This window comes from Balaenoptera borealis, assembly GCF_965194805.1.
Source record: "Balaenoptera borealis genome assembly, chromosome: 8".
Taxonomy (NCBI): Eukaryota; Metazoa; Chordata; class Mammalia; order Artiodactyla; family Balaenopteridae; genus Balaenoptera; species Balaenoptera borealis.
In genome coordinates this window covers 79,021,553-79,038,945 of record NC_138865.1, presented here as the reverse complement: position 1 = coordinate 79,038,945, position 17,393 = coordinate 79,021,553, and the positions used below count along the sequence as shown (strand labels likewise).

General features: G+C 42.2%; 1 protein-coding gene across 8 annotated transcripts in view; it reads right to left on the bottom strand.

The window, feature by feature from the left end:
* The window catches only part of PCSK5 (proprotein convertase subtilisin/kexin type 5), a 465,151-nt gene that overhangs the window by 34,759 nt on the left and 412,999 nt on the right, over window positions 1-17,393 (bottom strand). For 4 of the 8 annotated variants that reach the window (XM_082401326.1, XM_082401333.1, XM_082401332.1 and 1 more), the window contains 6 exons: window positions 15,009-15,051; window positions 10,592-10,728; window positions 9,524-9,751; window positions 5,214-5,294; window positions 1,943-2,026; window positions 494-689 (listed from right to left, as the gene is read on the bottom strand). In XM_082401326.1, coding sequence (XP_082257452.1) covers window positions 494-689; window positions 1,943-2,026; window positions 5,214-5,294; window positions 9,524-9,751; window positions 10,592-10,728; window positions 15,009-15,051 — 769 coding nt within the window. The remainder of the gene's footprint in view (window positions 1-493; window positions 690-1,942; window positions 2,027-5,213; window positions 5,295-9,523; window positions 9,752-10,591; window positions 10,729-15,008; window positions 15,052-17,393) is intronic. The other 4 variants (XM_082401327.1, XM_082401328.1, XM_082401329.1 and 1 more) reach the window with 4 other exon arrangements.

Here is a 17,393-nt window from a genome sequence, read left to right as displayed (position 1 = left end):
ATTTAGGTAAATCCTGGAGGCAGGACCATTGATAGGAAGAGTAAAGGAATTGTAAACCAGGGGACCAAGGAAGCCATGAGGAACTGATAAATAACTAGGCAGGTATTACTCTTTATTTATTATCTGTGATTCTTTCAACATGTAGAAGAGGTCCGTGTGTTCCACAGCCTGTCACAGCCTCACTTTTGTGATGGAAAAAAAAAAAAAAACCCTGACAACTGTTTGATCATAAATACAAGGTAAAAAAACCACATATTTTCATAAAGGTAAAAATATATACATCTTACGGTCACCAGGGAGAAGCGTGCACCTGGCCTTATGTAAGCTTTGGCTGCTGTGACGGACAGTGATGTCAGACAGTCGAGAAGGGAGGCAGATATAGGTGCTCTAACCAAGGAAGAGAAGAGGTCTTTGGTGAATGGGAAGGAATTGCCCCCGAAGTACTGCAGGAGAACGAACACAAGTAGCAAGTGAAAGGCAGAGGAAAACTTACTCAGGGCACCTGGTGAAGCACCTGCCTTGGTGGAGGAAGAGGGGGTGGTCTGGCTGCGTTTGGCACTCTTTGCAGAGATCGGCTCCAGAGCAAGAGGCACAGTCCTCGGTACAGTTCTCACAGCTGCCGCTCCTCACTGAGGGCCACATGCCTTGGGGACAGGATGCGACGCAGGTCTGAGCCAACAGATATGTGCCTAGAAACCCAGGGAAGAAGGCAGGTCAGACGGTCATCGTGTGTCTAATCTAACAGCACATGCATCCACGCAGAGAACTGACGCTCCTGACAGCTTTTTCAACTGCTCCAAAGACCTGAGTATCGGGAACACTTATAGCAGGATTACCAAAATGTCTATTAGTGATGCTAAATCTTCCAAGATGAGTTAAAGCTCTAGGAAGGAAATTGACAACAGGCTTGTTTCTTTGACTTTCCTATTGATATGGCTGCGGGTCACCATGGGGCTTCCCTTTGCCCAGGTGGTCCATCTTTTGAGACCTTTGTCTTAAGAACTTTGTCTATTAAGACCTTCCTGGTGTGAGGCAGTTATACACACACAGCTTGATGGAGTCTATTCTTCTGCTTCCCAAAGCCTATCCTGTTAGGACACTAACATAGTAGCAACCCTTCCACCCAACTCCACCTTTAACGGACAGTCCATCTATTTAGTTTTAATGGAAAAAAAAATAAGATAACATTATTATTAAAGAAAGCAATTTAAAAATCACCCTGAACTCCAAAATTCCAAGAAAACTCCATCAACTTTTGTGTGTTGACTTCTATATATTGTAGGAGTGGGATCATGGCACACCTGTCATTTTAAGTTCTGTTGTTTTTGCATCTCATCTCACTATTAACATTGCACATTTCAACATAATGATCACTTTAATAGTGATTCTTAAATTCTTAATTCCTAATGTACCATGTTAATAAACTGTCCCCCTAATTCAGGGAACTTATTTCTGATGTGTTTTTATAGATGATGAAGCAATTTTATTTATTGAGCTGTTATGTTGTGCTTGTTTTTTTTTTTCTCCCCTAAATTCAGTACCAAAAATGAAGAAAAATAGCAGGTAGACTCTTTATCCCCACCTAGATTCTCCACCTTAATTCTCTTCTTTCAGCTAATGCACATTAAAAGAACAATGGAACCTCTAGAAATGTCAGACACCCAGAGACCCTAACAAACTCTGTGGCTAAATCCATCACTAACTTCATCGTGCTTTTGGAAAAGAAACATTTCTTTTCTTTTTTGTTCTGGTCCCTTGAAAGCCAGTTTTTATTATAGGTCAGTGTTTAGGTCCCTGTGTTTCTCCAGAGCAGCTACGGTGATAGCCACATGTGATGGGACTAGGTCAAGTCCTGCAAACCCCTTACACAGAGATGCTGATGTACATGAGTTACAGCGAATTGGCTTGGCCACTGCTTCCTTCTGTCGCACGCCACACTCACCGTCTGGACATGAAGTGCACAGGGTTGCAGATCCACGGCAGGTTTTGCAAGAAGAATGACAAGGCTGGTAACTTCCCAAGAGGTCTGTGTAGGGAAAGAAACAAGAAGTCTGTCTCTTTTGAACAGGCTCAGAGCACTGCAGTGTTGGAAAAGATCTCATAGGTAATCTCATTTCCCTTTTCACCCCAAATAGAATCCCTTCAAGTTGACATTGGCTAAATCTTTGCACCACCCACTGCCTACCATGTGGACTTCATTTATTTTATTTTTTTCTTACTCTGTCATTGACAATTGATTATCAAGACTTTCTTTGCAGACTATCCTATTAAGACAGGATAGCCTTAAATACTAAGGGGATATTTGAATGAACAAATTTTACTTCTTTCATATTTAAAAAATGTGTGGGGTAAGGGAGTGTGTGGTTGTGTGTATGCAGGCAGGAGTTTTTGCGTCAAAAGTAATCACTTATTTCCCCAGGATTCTTAGATGACCACTTCTCTTCACTCCAAGATAACTGAGAATTCATTGTGCCTTTTTTGTTGTTCTTTGGAACCAGGTTTCACAGTTGGTCGATGTTTGGGTCTCTGTGTTCTTCAGAGTAGCCACTGTGGGATGCAGCCTAAATTGATCTCCTCTTAAATTTGTCCCCAGTCATTGTTAAACATCAATATAGCAGAGGCACCCAAGAGCTTTCTGGCTGGTCAGGTGGTGGGCAGGCCATTCCAGGTTAATATGCCATTAAGCTGGGAAACACTCGAGCTGTTTCCCCTTTCTTCCCCCACGACCATTTGCTGGGCAGGCTTTTCCAGGAAGGCAGCAACTCCACTGGGCAGTTGTGCAGACATACATAACAGCCTCAATAACATCACTCAATCAATATACATAGAGATCTTGACTAAATTTCAGTAATTGCCTAGGAATCAGCGTGACTCACAAGGGGGAAAATTAGAAAAAGAAGTTCTAGCTCAGAATGTGTCATATGAATGACCTTGAAGTTCAGTTAGTTGTTATTGTTGGCATCTTACCAATCCCCTTCCCTCCCTCCCTCCCTCCTTCCTCCCTCCCTCCCATCTTCCTCCCTTCTTTCCTCCCTTCCTCCCTCCCTCCTTCCCTCCCCCTCCCCTACTTCCTCCCTCCCTTCCTCCCTCCCTCCCTCCTTTCCCCTTCCCTTCCCTCCCTCCCCTCCTCCCTCCCTCCCTCCCTTCCTTCTTTCCTTCCTTCCTTCCCTCCCTCCTTCCTTCCTTCCTTCCTATTCTCTTGCCTTTCATTTCCTTCCTTCTCCTCCCTAGAGTCAGTCTCTAGTCACACCTGCCTTCAGATCCCAGCTGTGCCGCTTCCAGTAGGGTAACCATGGATACAGTAATTAAACTCTCAGAGTCCTAATTTCCACATCTCTAAAATGAGAGCAAATGATTCTTCCCTTACAGGACTCTTGTGAAGCCAGAGTGAGTTAACGTGTAAAGCATGCGCGGAGTGGCTCAGTAAATGGTTCCTACTTCTTCCTTTCTCCTCTCTCCCGATTTCCTCATTTGTTACCATTCCACCCCATTTCTCAAGCTTCTCTTTTATTTCCCGTTCTCTTTTGTTCCATACTTGGAGTGGCACCAGGAGGCATTGTTTGGTTTCTCTGATGGCACTCATGGTTAATAAACTGCTGAACCTTGCTAAGGAGAAAACTAGGTAGGTAGGTAGGAAGGTAGAGAGCTATATATACATGGATATAAATGACTGTCCGTCCTGCCATGCTGCAAGGCAGTTGTTTCCTAGTTTGTAGAGAAAATTTTGTACTGGTTTTCCAGTAGACCACTGACCGATGTACTCTCCCTGCGGGATTTGTTGAGTTCAGTTAGCCAGTGCAGAGCAATGCTAGTCCCAAGATTTTCATGAAAGTGATGTTGATGAATGTGTTCCCGGACCTTATTGTGGTAATCACTTTGCAGTATACACATGTATCATCATGTTATACATGGTAAACCTACACAATATTGTGTGTCAATTACATCTCATTTAAGCTGGGGAAAAAAAGATGCTTACTTTCTGAGACCAGTTATTCAAAGAATAATAACAAAATAATATTCGTTAGCTATTGAGCGCCTTGAAAATCTTTATTATATATCAAGGCCATGGGTTGATTTTGTTTTGACTTTTATCGTTTTTATGCTAAAATGTTATATTTAAAAAGATAAAAGTTTTCATTAATTTTATCGTATTTAAAAATATATAATGTATATATTTACACATATACATGCATCTGTAATTACACATACACATCTCACATTCTGGCAGTTTGATATTTTACTCCAATATACTTGGTATAAAATTCTGTAATGTCCACATTCCTCCACTAGAGGGTACTCTGCACACGCAGTTAGCAACCAGGCTTCGGCAAATGGATAGTCATCTCCAGCCAGAGCTTTTCTATCATGAAAGATTAGAGACTTAATGTCAACAAGTAAAATTGGACCTTGATCATAGTTTCTCTTTTTGCTACTCCAGAAATTCTAGACTGAACAAGACCTCCCCCACCTCAAAAAAAAAAAAAAAAATCACCTTGACCAAGAAAATGTAGTGTCCAACCTTCAAAAATGACTAACTCAATCCTATAAAACAGGGGTTCTTCTTATTTAAATTTTTTAAAATTAAATAAACAATACTCACATGGTTCGAAATGCAGAAAAGGCACATACCGTGAAGTCTCTCTCCTCTCTCCCCATCCCCCTCCAACCTTTTTATACAAACTTTATCTGTTCACAATGTTTATCATGTTGCCTTTTTTTTTGTAACTCAGTATTCTGGAGACCATTCTTTATCAGTACATAAAGAACCTCCCCATTCTTTTTGATGGCTCCATAGTATTACATTGTGTGGATGTGTCATGCTTCATTTTTCTACTCTTATTGGTAGCCGTTTAGTTTTTTCCAATCTTTGCTATTTCAAACAAGGCCGCAGTGACTGGGAAGGCAAATGGTGCTTTTCTTAAAGATTTGCAAGGACAGAGGCTTTTCTTGATAGCCTCTCCCAAGCATAACCACTTAGCACCTCAGGAATGTCCTTGTATGTTCTAGAAGTCTCCACTGATGATGAAATTCCTCCCAGTCTTTCCCTTTGGGCGCCCACTTATATTTTGTGTTGTGTTTTCCTCCTCTCTCTGTTTCTCTCACGACTTCTGCATCCCTGCTCGTTCCTCACCGCCCGGCTTCTTGGGTTGGTTTCTACATCACAGAGACTCTCCTGATACTTGATTGTCTTCTCCTCCCTATTTCCCTGTTACCTCTTTTGATTTGAAACTTCCACCTTCGTCGCTCCTGCAGCGGGCTCTTCACCAAAGATGGGCTTGCAGTGGGCACAGGTTCTTTTTTTATTAAAGAAAATAAAGTGTTTTATTTTTTTAATGCAAACAAGATAAAGAAGAACATAAAGTTTGCCCATAATCTTACCACCCAGAAATGTCTACTGTGTATACTTTGGCATATAGATTTCCCATCTTTATACTGAATGTGTGAGTATAATTACATATGTGCATATATATGTAATCATTTACATCTTCTGCATATATAAGACCAACCCTACATTCTTCATTTAATATTATACGTCTTATAGGCATTTTCTCTTGCCATGAAAATTCTTTGTAAACATTATTTTTAATGGTTTGTGTATTTGCATGAACCATAATTTACTTTTTTTCTCGTGTTACATTTTTAGATTGCTCTCTCCTTTTTTTTTTTGTTATTATAAGTAAAACTGCTATTATCATCTTTGTACACATTCTTGGTTAAGTCAGGACTCAACTTGGCTATTAGGCATCCCAACTGACCATCATTTGCCCTTCTTTCTGGGACTATTTTTCCCAGACCTGTATTACTCTTTAGGCCCCCAAATTGCTTTCTTTCATGAGCTCAAGGAGGCAGTTTTGAAAGTGAACTAGTGTTTCATGGGTTAAAACTGGAATAGGTTAAAGGGTTACAGAATAGATTAACTTTTATTGCATCATATGTGCTGGGGGCTTCATTCGTATTCTTTCATTCAATTCTCAAAAGGACCTTGTATGAGGCAGTTTCATGTTCTCATTTTATAGGTGAGGAGAACTGAGGCTCGGAGAGGATGAATATCTTGCTCAAGGCTATGGAGATAGTAAAGAACAGAGCCAGGATTTGAATTCAGGTATGCCCAATTCTAAAGCCTACGTTCACTAGAGAGATGTTTTAGTGATTCACTTGGATTTAAAATAGTTTGGTAGAGGTCAAAGCAGTGATGTACTGGTAAAATGGCTCTTTGGAACACAAAACAACAACAAAAACTTGAGTCATCCTGTTTACCAATTTCTGTGGTGTAAATATTCCCACCATAGCTGATTTTAAGTTGCAATGGTTTAATGGTCCACTCATAAAATTCCTGGATGTTTAAAACTCAGTGTAAGGAGATAACATGTGGCTCCCTCATATCACTAGCCAAAAGTTTACTTAGCTACCCAGAAACATGTATTTTCTGCACTCTGAGCTGTGATTGGTTAATTAAGTAAAAATCATGTTCTCATTTGTAAGTTAAGTGAGGCAACTGTACACATCTACAAAGTCCTTCTAAAAAACCAGATTCTCATGGTTTCTTTAAAATTCTCTGAAGTTCAGTTACTATGAAGCAACATATCTCCCCACTGTTGAGAATTTTCTTTCACACATGAGTGGCTTCCAGTATTTGTAACTGACTCTGGGATTTCAGTCTTTCTCAGAGCATAGGAATTAAGATCAAAAGACAGGCTAGTGATAAATTGTTAGGATGTGGTCAAAGATAAAACGTTAATTTACCATGTCTGTGCTTTGTAGATTAGACTACCCATCAGAATATGTAATTAGAGCCTGCTACAAACATGGTTTTAATGAGGGAAATAGGTGGGTAGGGGAAATGTGCAGGAATTATTCTGAAGACTTTCCAGCACTACCAGGGAGAAAACCACTTAAGAAAACCCAAATGATTTAACAGTAATAGGGTACACAGTTTCCATTACCGACAATGGTTTCAGGAAACCAGCTGAAGCCATCATCTTCTTTCAAAGCCCGTGGCCTGCCACCCCTGAACATTTTCACTAACGGTGGCTCTGAGTGTTGCCTGAGTCACTACTGATGCCATTGGCAGCAGCCTGTTTAACACTGGTTTTATTATTGCTGCGCAGGGACATTGGCCTAAGTAATCTTCACAATATATTAGTTAGTGACTGGGACAGGGAATCTGGGGACGGTCTATACTTTTGTGCAGTGACTTTTACGTGGCAGGAAGAATCTCTGGAGATTACTTAGTCTTGGCTGGAGGATTTGCCAGCTATGGTCTGAGGCGTAGGAAAATCTCCATCCTTGGACCAGGATAGGAGGCATTCCCAGGCTCAGCTGGTAATTGACAAAGGGTGATGACCTGTCATCCTCACCACTCTCATCATGAGTAGCCACGTTATTAAAAGAGGAGTTCAGTGGACTCTAGTTGGATTTTTATTTCAAGGGCATCTCCCCGACACATGCTGACATAGACAGTGGGGGTGGTCATAGTCTTCAGATGCAAGCATGAGCTTATTGTTTCCACTGGCAGTAGTGTGGGTGAAGAAATGGGCTAAAGTTTGTCCCATCTGCTCTGTCCTACCTGGATCTGAATCTGTGTTTAAAACAACAAAAACAACACAACACTTCGCTGGTACCACCTAGGTAGCTCCATTCTCTCATAAACACTCTGATTTGTCTGGGCTCCCTCTGAGTTGACCCAGGATGACTGCAATCTGCTTTCCATCATCTTAAAGGTGCGGTTAATTAGTGCTTGTTCTCTGGAACCCTCTGCTCTCCTATTACAACCTCAACCCTGTTTTTTAAGGAAACGAAGTCAGGAGAAAAATGTAGGCATTGGCTCAAATACTCTCAGGGCCTTGTGGAGTACATTTCTCATTTACTGTCCATTTCAGTGGTACCTCAACTATGCCGGGGAAGCTGAGCTCTGGTCTTACCTTGCTCAGTTAAGTTTTTCTCGTTGTTCATAGTCTGCATGTCTTATTTCCCAGATCACAGATGTGGGAAAGTGCAGCCGTGTCACTGACTTCACTGCTTTTGTCCAGCCATGAGAAATATTCTCATCTGCTTCCTGAATCCCTTAGTAGTAAATCCCCAAATGGACTAATTCCTTCCTCTCTTCAAAAACATTACGTTTTGATAGTAGAAAATGCAGAGGGGTAGGTGTGACGCTTCGACAAAGGGGGGAGCAATCAAGACCTCATTTCTGCTTGCGAAGTGCATAGTCCAGTTGAAAGGGACGTGTAATCATTTGGGGAATCAATCTGCTCTGACTCTTGGCTCCCTGAACCTTTTCATCATCTGGACGCCAGATAAAATACAGATGTTCTGAGCTAGAAACACACCACCAGACTATTTTCCTCTTGGCTTCCACTGCCTCTTAAATGCCTGAATGCCAGACAAACTCGTTTTCAGCATTTTGGTTCAGCCTTAATTCACGGAAGATATCCCAGTCTGGAGTGAATGATTTTCTTCCTGGCTGTGTCTCTGAAATCGGCCAGTGTTCTCCGTGGCCTTTGGCTGCTGGGTTTGTGATGGGCTCCGAGCTGCTCTTCCTTTAAGTCACATACGCGACACTGTCGAAGTAGACAGCAGCTGTGGACATCCTTCCTCTGAAACCCAGCAAGAGGCTTTTCTCTTGCCCCAGATCTATCCTTCCCTCCAGCTCTTAGAAGAATCATCCCAAGCAGACCTGCTTTCAGCTGCTGTTGCTTCTGCACTGAAATGACCTTTTTAAACAAATCCTTGCCTCGAAATCAAAACGGAGAACATCTCTTGTTTTCATGAGCGTCTCTGCATAGAATGTGAGTCAGATTTTTCCAGCAGGAGGAGGATTTTGTTTTTTAACCACCTTAGACATGGAGAGGTCACTGCAAGGTTGTAACGCCTTGCCAGGAAGCCTGTGACCAAGGCTTCAGGGTCTGGAGGCCAATTCCGAAGACTCGGTGGGAATGAATACACACAGGCCTTTACTGTTAGATTCCAAGCTCCCACACTTTTCCTCCCTCCCGCCGCTTCTCAAGCCCCCCACTTTCCCCATCTGCAACTAGAGGGGCAACTTTTAAAAGGTAAGCTTGAATGATGGCAAGTTCTAATAATCCAGCCAGAAAGATCAGTCATTTCAGCTGAAGTTCCCATAATTTAGAGTGATTCTTCCTTGTCTAACTGGACAAGCTATCCCACTGGTAGTTTTCTTTTATCTCTTTTTTAATAAAGAGATAAGTGAATGTGATAGAAGCTATTCTGAAATCTTTGAGAAAATGGTAGTCATTTCTCTCTCTGACACTCTTTACATGCTCTGCAGTATACTCCACCCAGGTGGAAACTCAAGTGGTCAGATCAGTCATCAGTGGCCCTTTGGGTTTTCCCTCCTCGCCAAATGCCAGCCATAGTCTCCTATCCTCTCCTGCAATGAGCACCACAGAGGCTCTGGGACTCCAGGCTTTTCTTTTACTGGCAGCCTTCATCTCTTGGGTATCCCGAAAGCAAGGGTTTGGGGGTGGTGGTGGGAGGGGAGGCAGAGGAGGCAGCTAGACACCTGCGATCTCTCTCGGGAGGTCCATACCATTCCAGAATCTGCCTTCCACCTGGGTCTGGGCCAGATGCACACACGTCCCATGCAGCAGCTGCAACCCTTCTCTGCAGCTGCTACACTGGTTGTGGCCAAGACCGGTGCAGGTTTCGCAGGCTCGGTGGCAGGGCTCACATTCTCCCATCTCTGGGTGACCGTAGAAGCCAGGGCCACAGTTCCTCACGCAGCTGCCGCCTACGTGAGAACACAGAATGGAGGCATGAAATGCAGCCCTGGCTGGCTGAGCTTGGTGATCTACGCACGGCCAAGTTCTAAACAGGCCGAAGGGAGGCTGAGGAACATTTTTTAGTTTTTAAAGAAACCATGATGGCATTTGCTTATTTCAACCAAGAATCGTGTCTTAATAAATCCAACGCTTTAAGTCCTCTTTCAACTGAAAATTTAAGTTGGCTGTCAGCTCAAAGGGTTAGGAGCATAGAACAAAGACATTCATGTCCTCAAGGCCTTGAAAAACTGCAAATAAAATGATCTCTACATACAGAATCTCTGAAGGTCACTGTGGGCTGTCTGCCCCACTCTTTCTCCCACAAACATTCAAGAACCTGGACTCTTCTCTTCAATTGGAAGGCTCACAGTATTTATCTTTCCTAACTATTCATTTCCATCAAAGTCAATGAATTGACCAAAATCTAAGACAAAAGATCTTATTTAACTTTTACAGTGCAAGGAATATATAACATGGATGAAGTCTCAAGGAAAGGGTCATGTTCTGAATATTCCAGGTGACTTCAATTCCAAAGCATTTCTCTTCAGCACCTCTCCCTCCCCTCCATTCACTCTTCTTTCCATCAGCTTAGAGACACTTGAGATTAATTACTGAAATCGGAGCTATGCTTCAATAATAAAAGCAGAAAGAAGTAGTCCTGGCTAATGTTTATTTTCAAACCAAATTAAAATTCCTTCTTGGACAAGAGACACAGGAAGACTCTAAAACTGATCAGAGGAGCTCTCCCATTTCTGGGTGGAGCCCTGGAGCCTTGCGGTCACTTTGTACAGTGCCGTTTTTGAGCTTACCCAAGAGGAAGAAGCCCTCTTCACACCAGTAGCATTCATTCTGGTCGCAGTTGCCACAGTTGGTATCACATGCTTTGCATTCAGATTCTTCCCTGTAGGTCTTCTCAGGACAGGTTTTATAACACTGGTGTTTGAACCTGGGGGGAGAAGATGGAGTTTCTTCCATGAGCTGTGTTGACATATTTCTCTTTATCACCATAATTTAATCTCCTTGTATGTATCTACACATCATCTCTTTTGAAGTTATAGTCTTTTTTTCCCTTAATATATTGAAGTATAACTGACATACAACATTACATTGGTTTCAGGTGTACAACATAATAGTTTAATATTTGTATATATTGCAAAATGATCACCACAGTAACATCCGTTATCATACATAGTTACAGAATTTTTTTTCTTGTGACAGGAACTTTTAAGATCTATTCTCTTAGCAACTTTCAAATATTATGCATCATTAAATTTTTTTTTTATTGAGGTATAGTTGATGTACAATATTATATAAGTTTCAGGTGTACAATTTAGTGATTCACAATTTTTAAAGGTTGTGTTCCATTTATAGTTATAAAATACTGGCTATATTCCCTGTGCTGTACAATATATCCTTTTAGCTTATTTATTTTATACATATATTATACATCATTTTTTTAGAAGGTTCTGTTTTGTTTTTTGTTTTTTTTAAGAGATTGGAGTTTATTTATTTATTTATTTATTTTATTTTTGGCTGTGTTGGGTCTTCGTTTCTGTGAGAGGGCTTTCTCCAGTTGCAACAAGCGGGGGCCACTCTTCATCGCGGTGCGCGGGCCTCTCACTATCATGGCCTCTCTTGTTGCGGAGCACAGGCTCCAGACGCGCAGGCTCAGTAGTTGTGGCTCATGGGCCTAGTTGCTCCGCGGCATGTGGGATCTTCTCAGACCAGGGCTCGAACCCGTGTCTCCTGCATTGGCAGGCAGATTCTCAACCACTGTGCCACCAGGGAAGCCCTATACATCATTTTTTAAATTGAGATCTAGTTAAGTTACTATGTTGTGTTAGTTTTAACTGTACAGCAAAGTGATTCAGAGATATATATATTTATATATAAATGCTTTTTCAGATTCTTTTCCATTATAGGTTATTATAAGATATTGAGTAGAGTTCCCAGTGCTATACAGTAGGTCTTTGTTGTTTCCTATTTTATATAGTAGTGTGTGTATATGTTAATCCCAAACTCCTAATTTATCTCACCCCCTGATTACACATCATTTTAAAAAAAAATTTATTTATTTATTTGGCTGCACTGGGTCTTAGTTGCGGCATGCGGGATATTCGTTGCCACGTGCAGGATCTTCAGTTGCAGCATGTGAAATCTTTAGTTGAGGCATGCGAGATCTTTAGTTGTGGCATGCGGGCTCTTAGTTGTGGCATGAGGGATCTAGTTCCCTGACCAGGGATCGAACCTGGGCCCCCTGCATTGGGAGAATAGAGTCTTAACCACTGGACCACCAGGGAAGTCCCAATGCATCATTTTTAACAGGTATAGATATTCGGGTTTCAAGGGAGAAAACTTCCTCTTGGTCTGTTGTGTGCCCTCCAAACCAAGTCATTAACCACCTCGCTCTGGACTCCAAGGACCCTTTACTGGGACAGCAGGGAGGAGGCTAGGAAGAAGGAAAGGGATACTGATATTTACTTAGGGAGTACCGATTATGTGTCAGGTATTAGCTCACTTAAACCTCTGCACAATCCCCATATGGTAGCTGTTACTTTTTTTTTTTTTTTTAATAAATTTATTTATTTATTTATATTTATTTTTGGCTGTGTTGGGTCTTCGTTTCTGTGCGAGGGCTTTCTCCAGTTGCGGCGAGCGGGGGCCACTCTTCATCGCGGCGCGCGGGCCTCTCACTGTCGCGGCCTCTCCCGTTGCGGAGCACAGGCTCCAGACGCGCAGGCTCAGTAGTTGTGGCTCACGGGCTTAGTTGCTCCGCGGCATGTGGGATCTTCCCAGACCAGGGCTCGAACCCGTGTCCCCTGCATTGGCAGGCAGATTCTTAACCACTGCGCCACCAGGGAAGCCCTGGTAGCTGTTACTTATCTTTAATTTCCAGATAAGGGAACTGAGCTTCAGGGTTAAGTGCTCAAAGTCACATAGGTAAGGGTGGGACTGGGATTTTACCCAAGATCTGTTTGAACAACTTGTGTACTTTTGCCACGTGGCACCCGCCAGGTCTGAAACAGTTCAGTGTTGAGTTCAATTAGCTTACCATGATGTCTGTAACCAGATTATTGATATTAACAGTGAAATGCCTTAGCTTTTCTGTATATATAGTTTTACATATATCATCTGTTATTCTCATTCTATAGTAAAACATTGTAATTCAGCCTCCGCTGAGGTTCATTTGAAAGCGGAGTGGAATGAAGTTGACCTTTGCCCTCTGATGAATTTCACAGCATCAAAAAGATATCAGAGGGAAGCTTTGCATTTCTTCCTTAACAACGTCTATTGTGCAGTGTTTTATTAGTGTATGTGTATTCGAAGTTACTGCGTATTCTCAAGGGTTATAAAGATGTGTTTCTGGGAACAAATATCTAATGTTTTACCCTTAGTGATGCTGGGCATGTTCTTTCAGTGTATTTGTGCCTCAAGGGGTTTTATGAAACATGCTCATTAGCAAGCGGTGGTGAAATGGAGAGATTGGCTCCAAAGTTAACAGAGGAAGCAGCTCTCAGGTGGCAGAGGCAGTAGGTGCAGGTGAAGGGGTGTGTTCTGGCATCAAAATGAAGAAGACAGCCAGGGCAGAGCTAGACTGGAGGGATGTAGGGCTGTAATAGAGACAAAGAGGAGAATTCCTCACCTGCTTCTGCATGGTCACTATTTCTTTATTTGAGTCTAAGTCCTCCTTCCTTGGCTCCTAGAGGAACATTTTGTCCCTTCAACCATGTGACCTTACCAAGAAATGCTTGCGTTTCTGCAGTTCATGTCTGCTGGGGGTTCGTGTGGCGGGCCACACACCAACCATGAATGTGCTGACAAATGACCCGCTGCTCATTGAATGTCATCTGGTCTACCTTACAATGATCAAGTCTAGGGACCTCTTACCCACCCTCCTCCCTTGTTTAAATGAAACAATAATTTAAATCATCCCATCAGGAGGATGTAGAGACATAGTCAATGTAGAGAATATTAGGCAATTCTGGAAAACTTGAATTAAATCCGTAAGGTTAAGTAATGCTAAGGTTAACGGATCACTTTATGTATATTTCAGCTTGTTGGGTTTGCCTTTCCTTCCCATCCTCCTCACCCCTTTTAACCTCTTCCCACCACATTTTGAGTCCTTGGAATCTGATGGAGGAGAAAGGCCGTGTGGTGACAGGAGGAATCAGCCCACCAAAGTGGAGGTGACCCAAATGTAGATCCCCCACTAGCTTGTGTCTCCCTTCTTTTCTTAGTTTTTCTTCCAAGATAGGCACCAACGTACCCTGGAAGGAAGACAAGAATAGGAGGGGGAGGTGATGTTGAGACATACCATCTTTGATTTGTAGATTTTTAACAGAGAACTTTGGGGGTGATGGTTATCTGCATTTCATTTAACCTAGTGGTCCATGTCTCTCATTACTCACGGGAGCATTAAGAACTAACGAAACGGACTTCCCTGGTGGCGCAGTGGTTAAGAATCCACCTGCCAATGCAGGGGACACGGGTTTGAGCCCTGGTCCGGGAAGATCCCACATGCCATGGAGCAACTAACCCCATGCGCCACAACTACTGAGCCTGCGCTCTAGAGCCCGTGAGCCACAACTACTGAGACCACATGCCACAACTTCTGAGCCCACGTGCCACAGCTACAGAGCCCGAGAGCTTAGAGCCCATGCTCCGCAACAAGAGAAGCCACTGCTATGAGAAGCCCGCGCACCGCAACAAAGAGTAGCCCCCACTCGCCGCAACCAGAGAAAGCCCGCACACATCAACAAAGACCCAATGCAGCCAAAAATAAATAAATTAATTAAAAAAAAAAAAAAAAAAAAAAGAACTAACGAAACACCTGGCTTCATCCTGGACTGTCTGACTCCCTTTAAGGACGAGGTCTCCGTGCAGACATTTGGAAACAGCTTGCTTGGGGTCAGGTATATTATTAAAGTCTGTCCATAAACAGCAAGGTCTGAATCTTGGTAACCCATGGCAAGATTCCTAGACACCAGTGTCAGGCTGGGTGACTTCCAGGACCAAGAAAGAGAGGACCTCCTTTCAAGGCAAGAGAACAGCTGCACTCTTATTGCTAAATGCAAGAATTGTTCATTAATAGCCTGACAGGGGAGAGTTGCTTCAGGCTGCAGGCCCTCTTTGCTTTAACCACTGGATTTAGGATTAAGTCAGTAATGCTTAAACTGCAGAAAAAGTTAGTGCCATGAGAAAAAAAAAAAAACACGCCAGACTTACATGTAATACCCCATAGCGCATGATGTGCAGGTTCCTGGATCGTCTGGAAAAAAATTATAATAATAAAAAATAATCATCATCAAGAGTTCATCATTTGAAAAACCAAGCTTTGGAAAAGTTGTGGCTTGAGACAAATAGTTGTGGGATAGTTTCATGAAATATACTGTCTAGAAATGATATTTGAATAGATTGTACCATTTTTAATTAGTAACAAGATGTATGCTAGGATTTGTCTTTATCAAAGTTAGTAACATAAGAGTTCTCATAAAAACTTGGCCTTGACTTGCAAGGAGGAATAGGCTCAAGCTACTGGGTCTTCAAATTGCTGATCAAGAATGACCTACAGGAAGAAACTCCTGGCCACTACCTAGGTAAAGGCATCAAGCACGTCCACACACACATTTGGAAGGGGCTGCAAGCTTCCAACCATGAGTGGTGGGTTTTTCATGAGTTACCCCAAATGCCTGCCAATGTGAGGGAGTGTCGTTTGGGAAGCTCCTTTGAAATCTGGACAATTATTTTTTTCCAATACAGTATCCACTTTGTGTTCTGCACTTGACCACCCTCTTAAAGAAACTGTCCTGCTCTCATTAAACACAATGATTCAATGTGTCCCTGTTGGCTCAGAGAAGGACTCTTTCCTACAGCTTTCAGGGGACTTAATGAGACAGAAAGGACGTTGAGAATCACTGACTCAGTCTATTTCCCTCCCTCCTGTCCCTCCCTGAAAGATGCCAACTCCCAGATCCAATTATTAAGACAATTCTGTGACTTCCTCTGGCCTGCAGTTCTCGTGAGTAACAGGGTTACCTCCATTAAGTTCTTTCTGTGATCTAACCTATACTCCACTTCTGCTCTTTTCATTCTAAAAGGAGATGGAAAACAATTGCTCCTTTTGGAAACATTCCTCTTGGTATATGAGGATTTATGTCACCTTTAACTTTATTTAAACGAAATAAAGTTATGTCCTTTGAACTTTGTGCCTAGTTTTCCTTCCTGATCTATTCTAGGCTTTACTCTGGTTTTCAAGAAGTCTGCCCCTTGGTGGTAGAGTCAGCCTCATCCGCATCTTTAGTCAGACTTTCATCTTGGGTCCTCCTCCTCGAGGTGCTGCAAGACGATACTACTGTGTCTCACACATACTACGACTAATGCATGTGCCAAAGTTATAGTGGAGAATTTCTAGAAGAAGTTCTGCCATGTAAGCAGGGATCCTTAGAACCTTCTGGAAATAGCATTTTTGATTCTAATTAATTCCATAACACACATTTATTAGGAAAATATGGAAACATACACAGACACATAAATGAAATAAATCACACTATTAAATCACACTACTATTGACATTTTAGCTTTTTCTTCTGATTTTTGATAAAGTTGTATCTAGATAGATAGATAGATAGATAGATAGATAGATAGATAGATAGATAGATAGATAGTGATGATATAGGCTGGCCTGGGAACTGGGCTACCTGTTTCTAATTTGAAGTTTTAACCCTGGCTTACCTGTCTTGTGAACCCGCGTAAGCGGCACTCTATTTTCTGGGTGCTGATTTCTGCAGGTTGAATGATATGGCTGCTAAGCCTCCCCGAAAGTCTAAGATTCTGAAGCTGAGTGTTGCAGGAGTTGGCAAACTATGGCCCACTCGGGGGCCAAATCCAGTCAGGCCCCTTTTGTTTGCATATTTTGTATGAATGCTTTCATGTTATAGCATCGGAGTGGTTGCAATAGAGTTAGAAAGTATTTACTATCTAGTATTTGTTTACTTTACAGAAGATATGGGCCGGCCCTTGGCTGAAGCACTGTTGGCTCGTGACTTTGTCATGTTGGCTTCTGTTAGATAACACAGGTGTAAATGTTATTCTCTTAATAGCTGGTCCCAGAGTTCCTCTAAAGGAGAGAACTGTCTGTATTTAGGAAAATATCTTGCTAAGCTACTTGGGATAGAAGTTTAATCAGAAGGATTAAGCAAGAGCCAAGACAACCAAGGAGATAGCCAGGCCCTTCTGCAGGAGGCCATGGTTTGCTCATGGGAGGGAAATGGTTTTTATGTCTGGGTCAACGTGGTTTGCTATAGGGTCACTAGAGCAGGGCAGTGAAATGAATCATAAACCAGGGAAATTAAATGGAATCAGGAATCTGAATTTAGAGGTGCCATGAGAAGAAAAGCTCACTGGAATTCTTAGAATTCTTAGGGGAGGGCTTTATGCTTCTCCAATCCATTGATTGGGGAATCTGAATCCATCTTAAGGGGGTGCAAATGTCTCAATGAACGCTAGTGGTTATACTGGGTAAGTTTATTTCCTGCTACTAGTCTGTGCTTGCATCTATAGTCTTTTCAGTTCTGCTCCTAAATAAGTTGCTACTACTCGGCTTGCATTTGG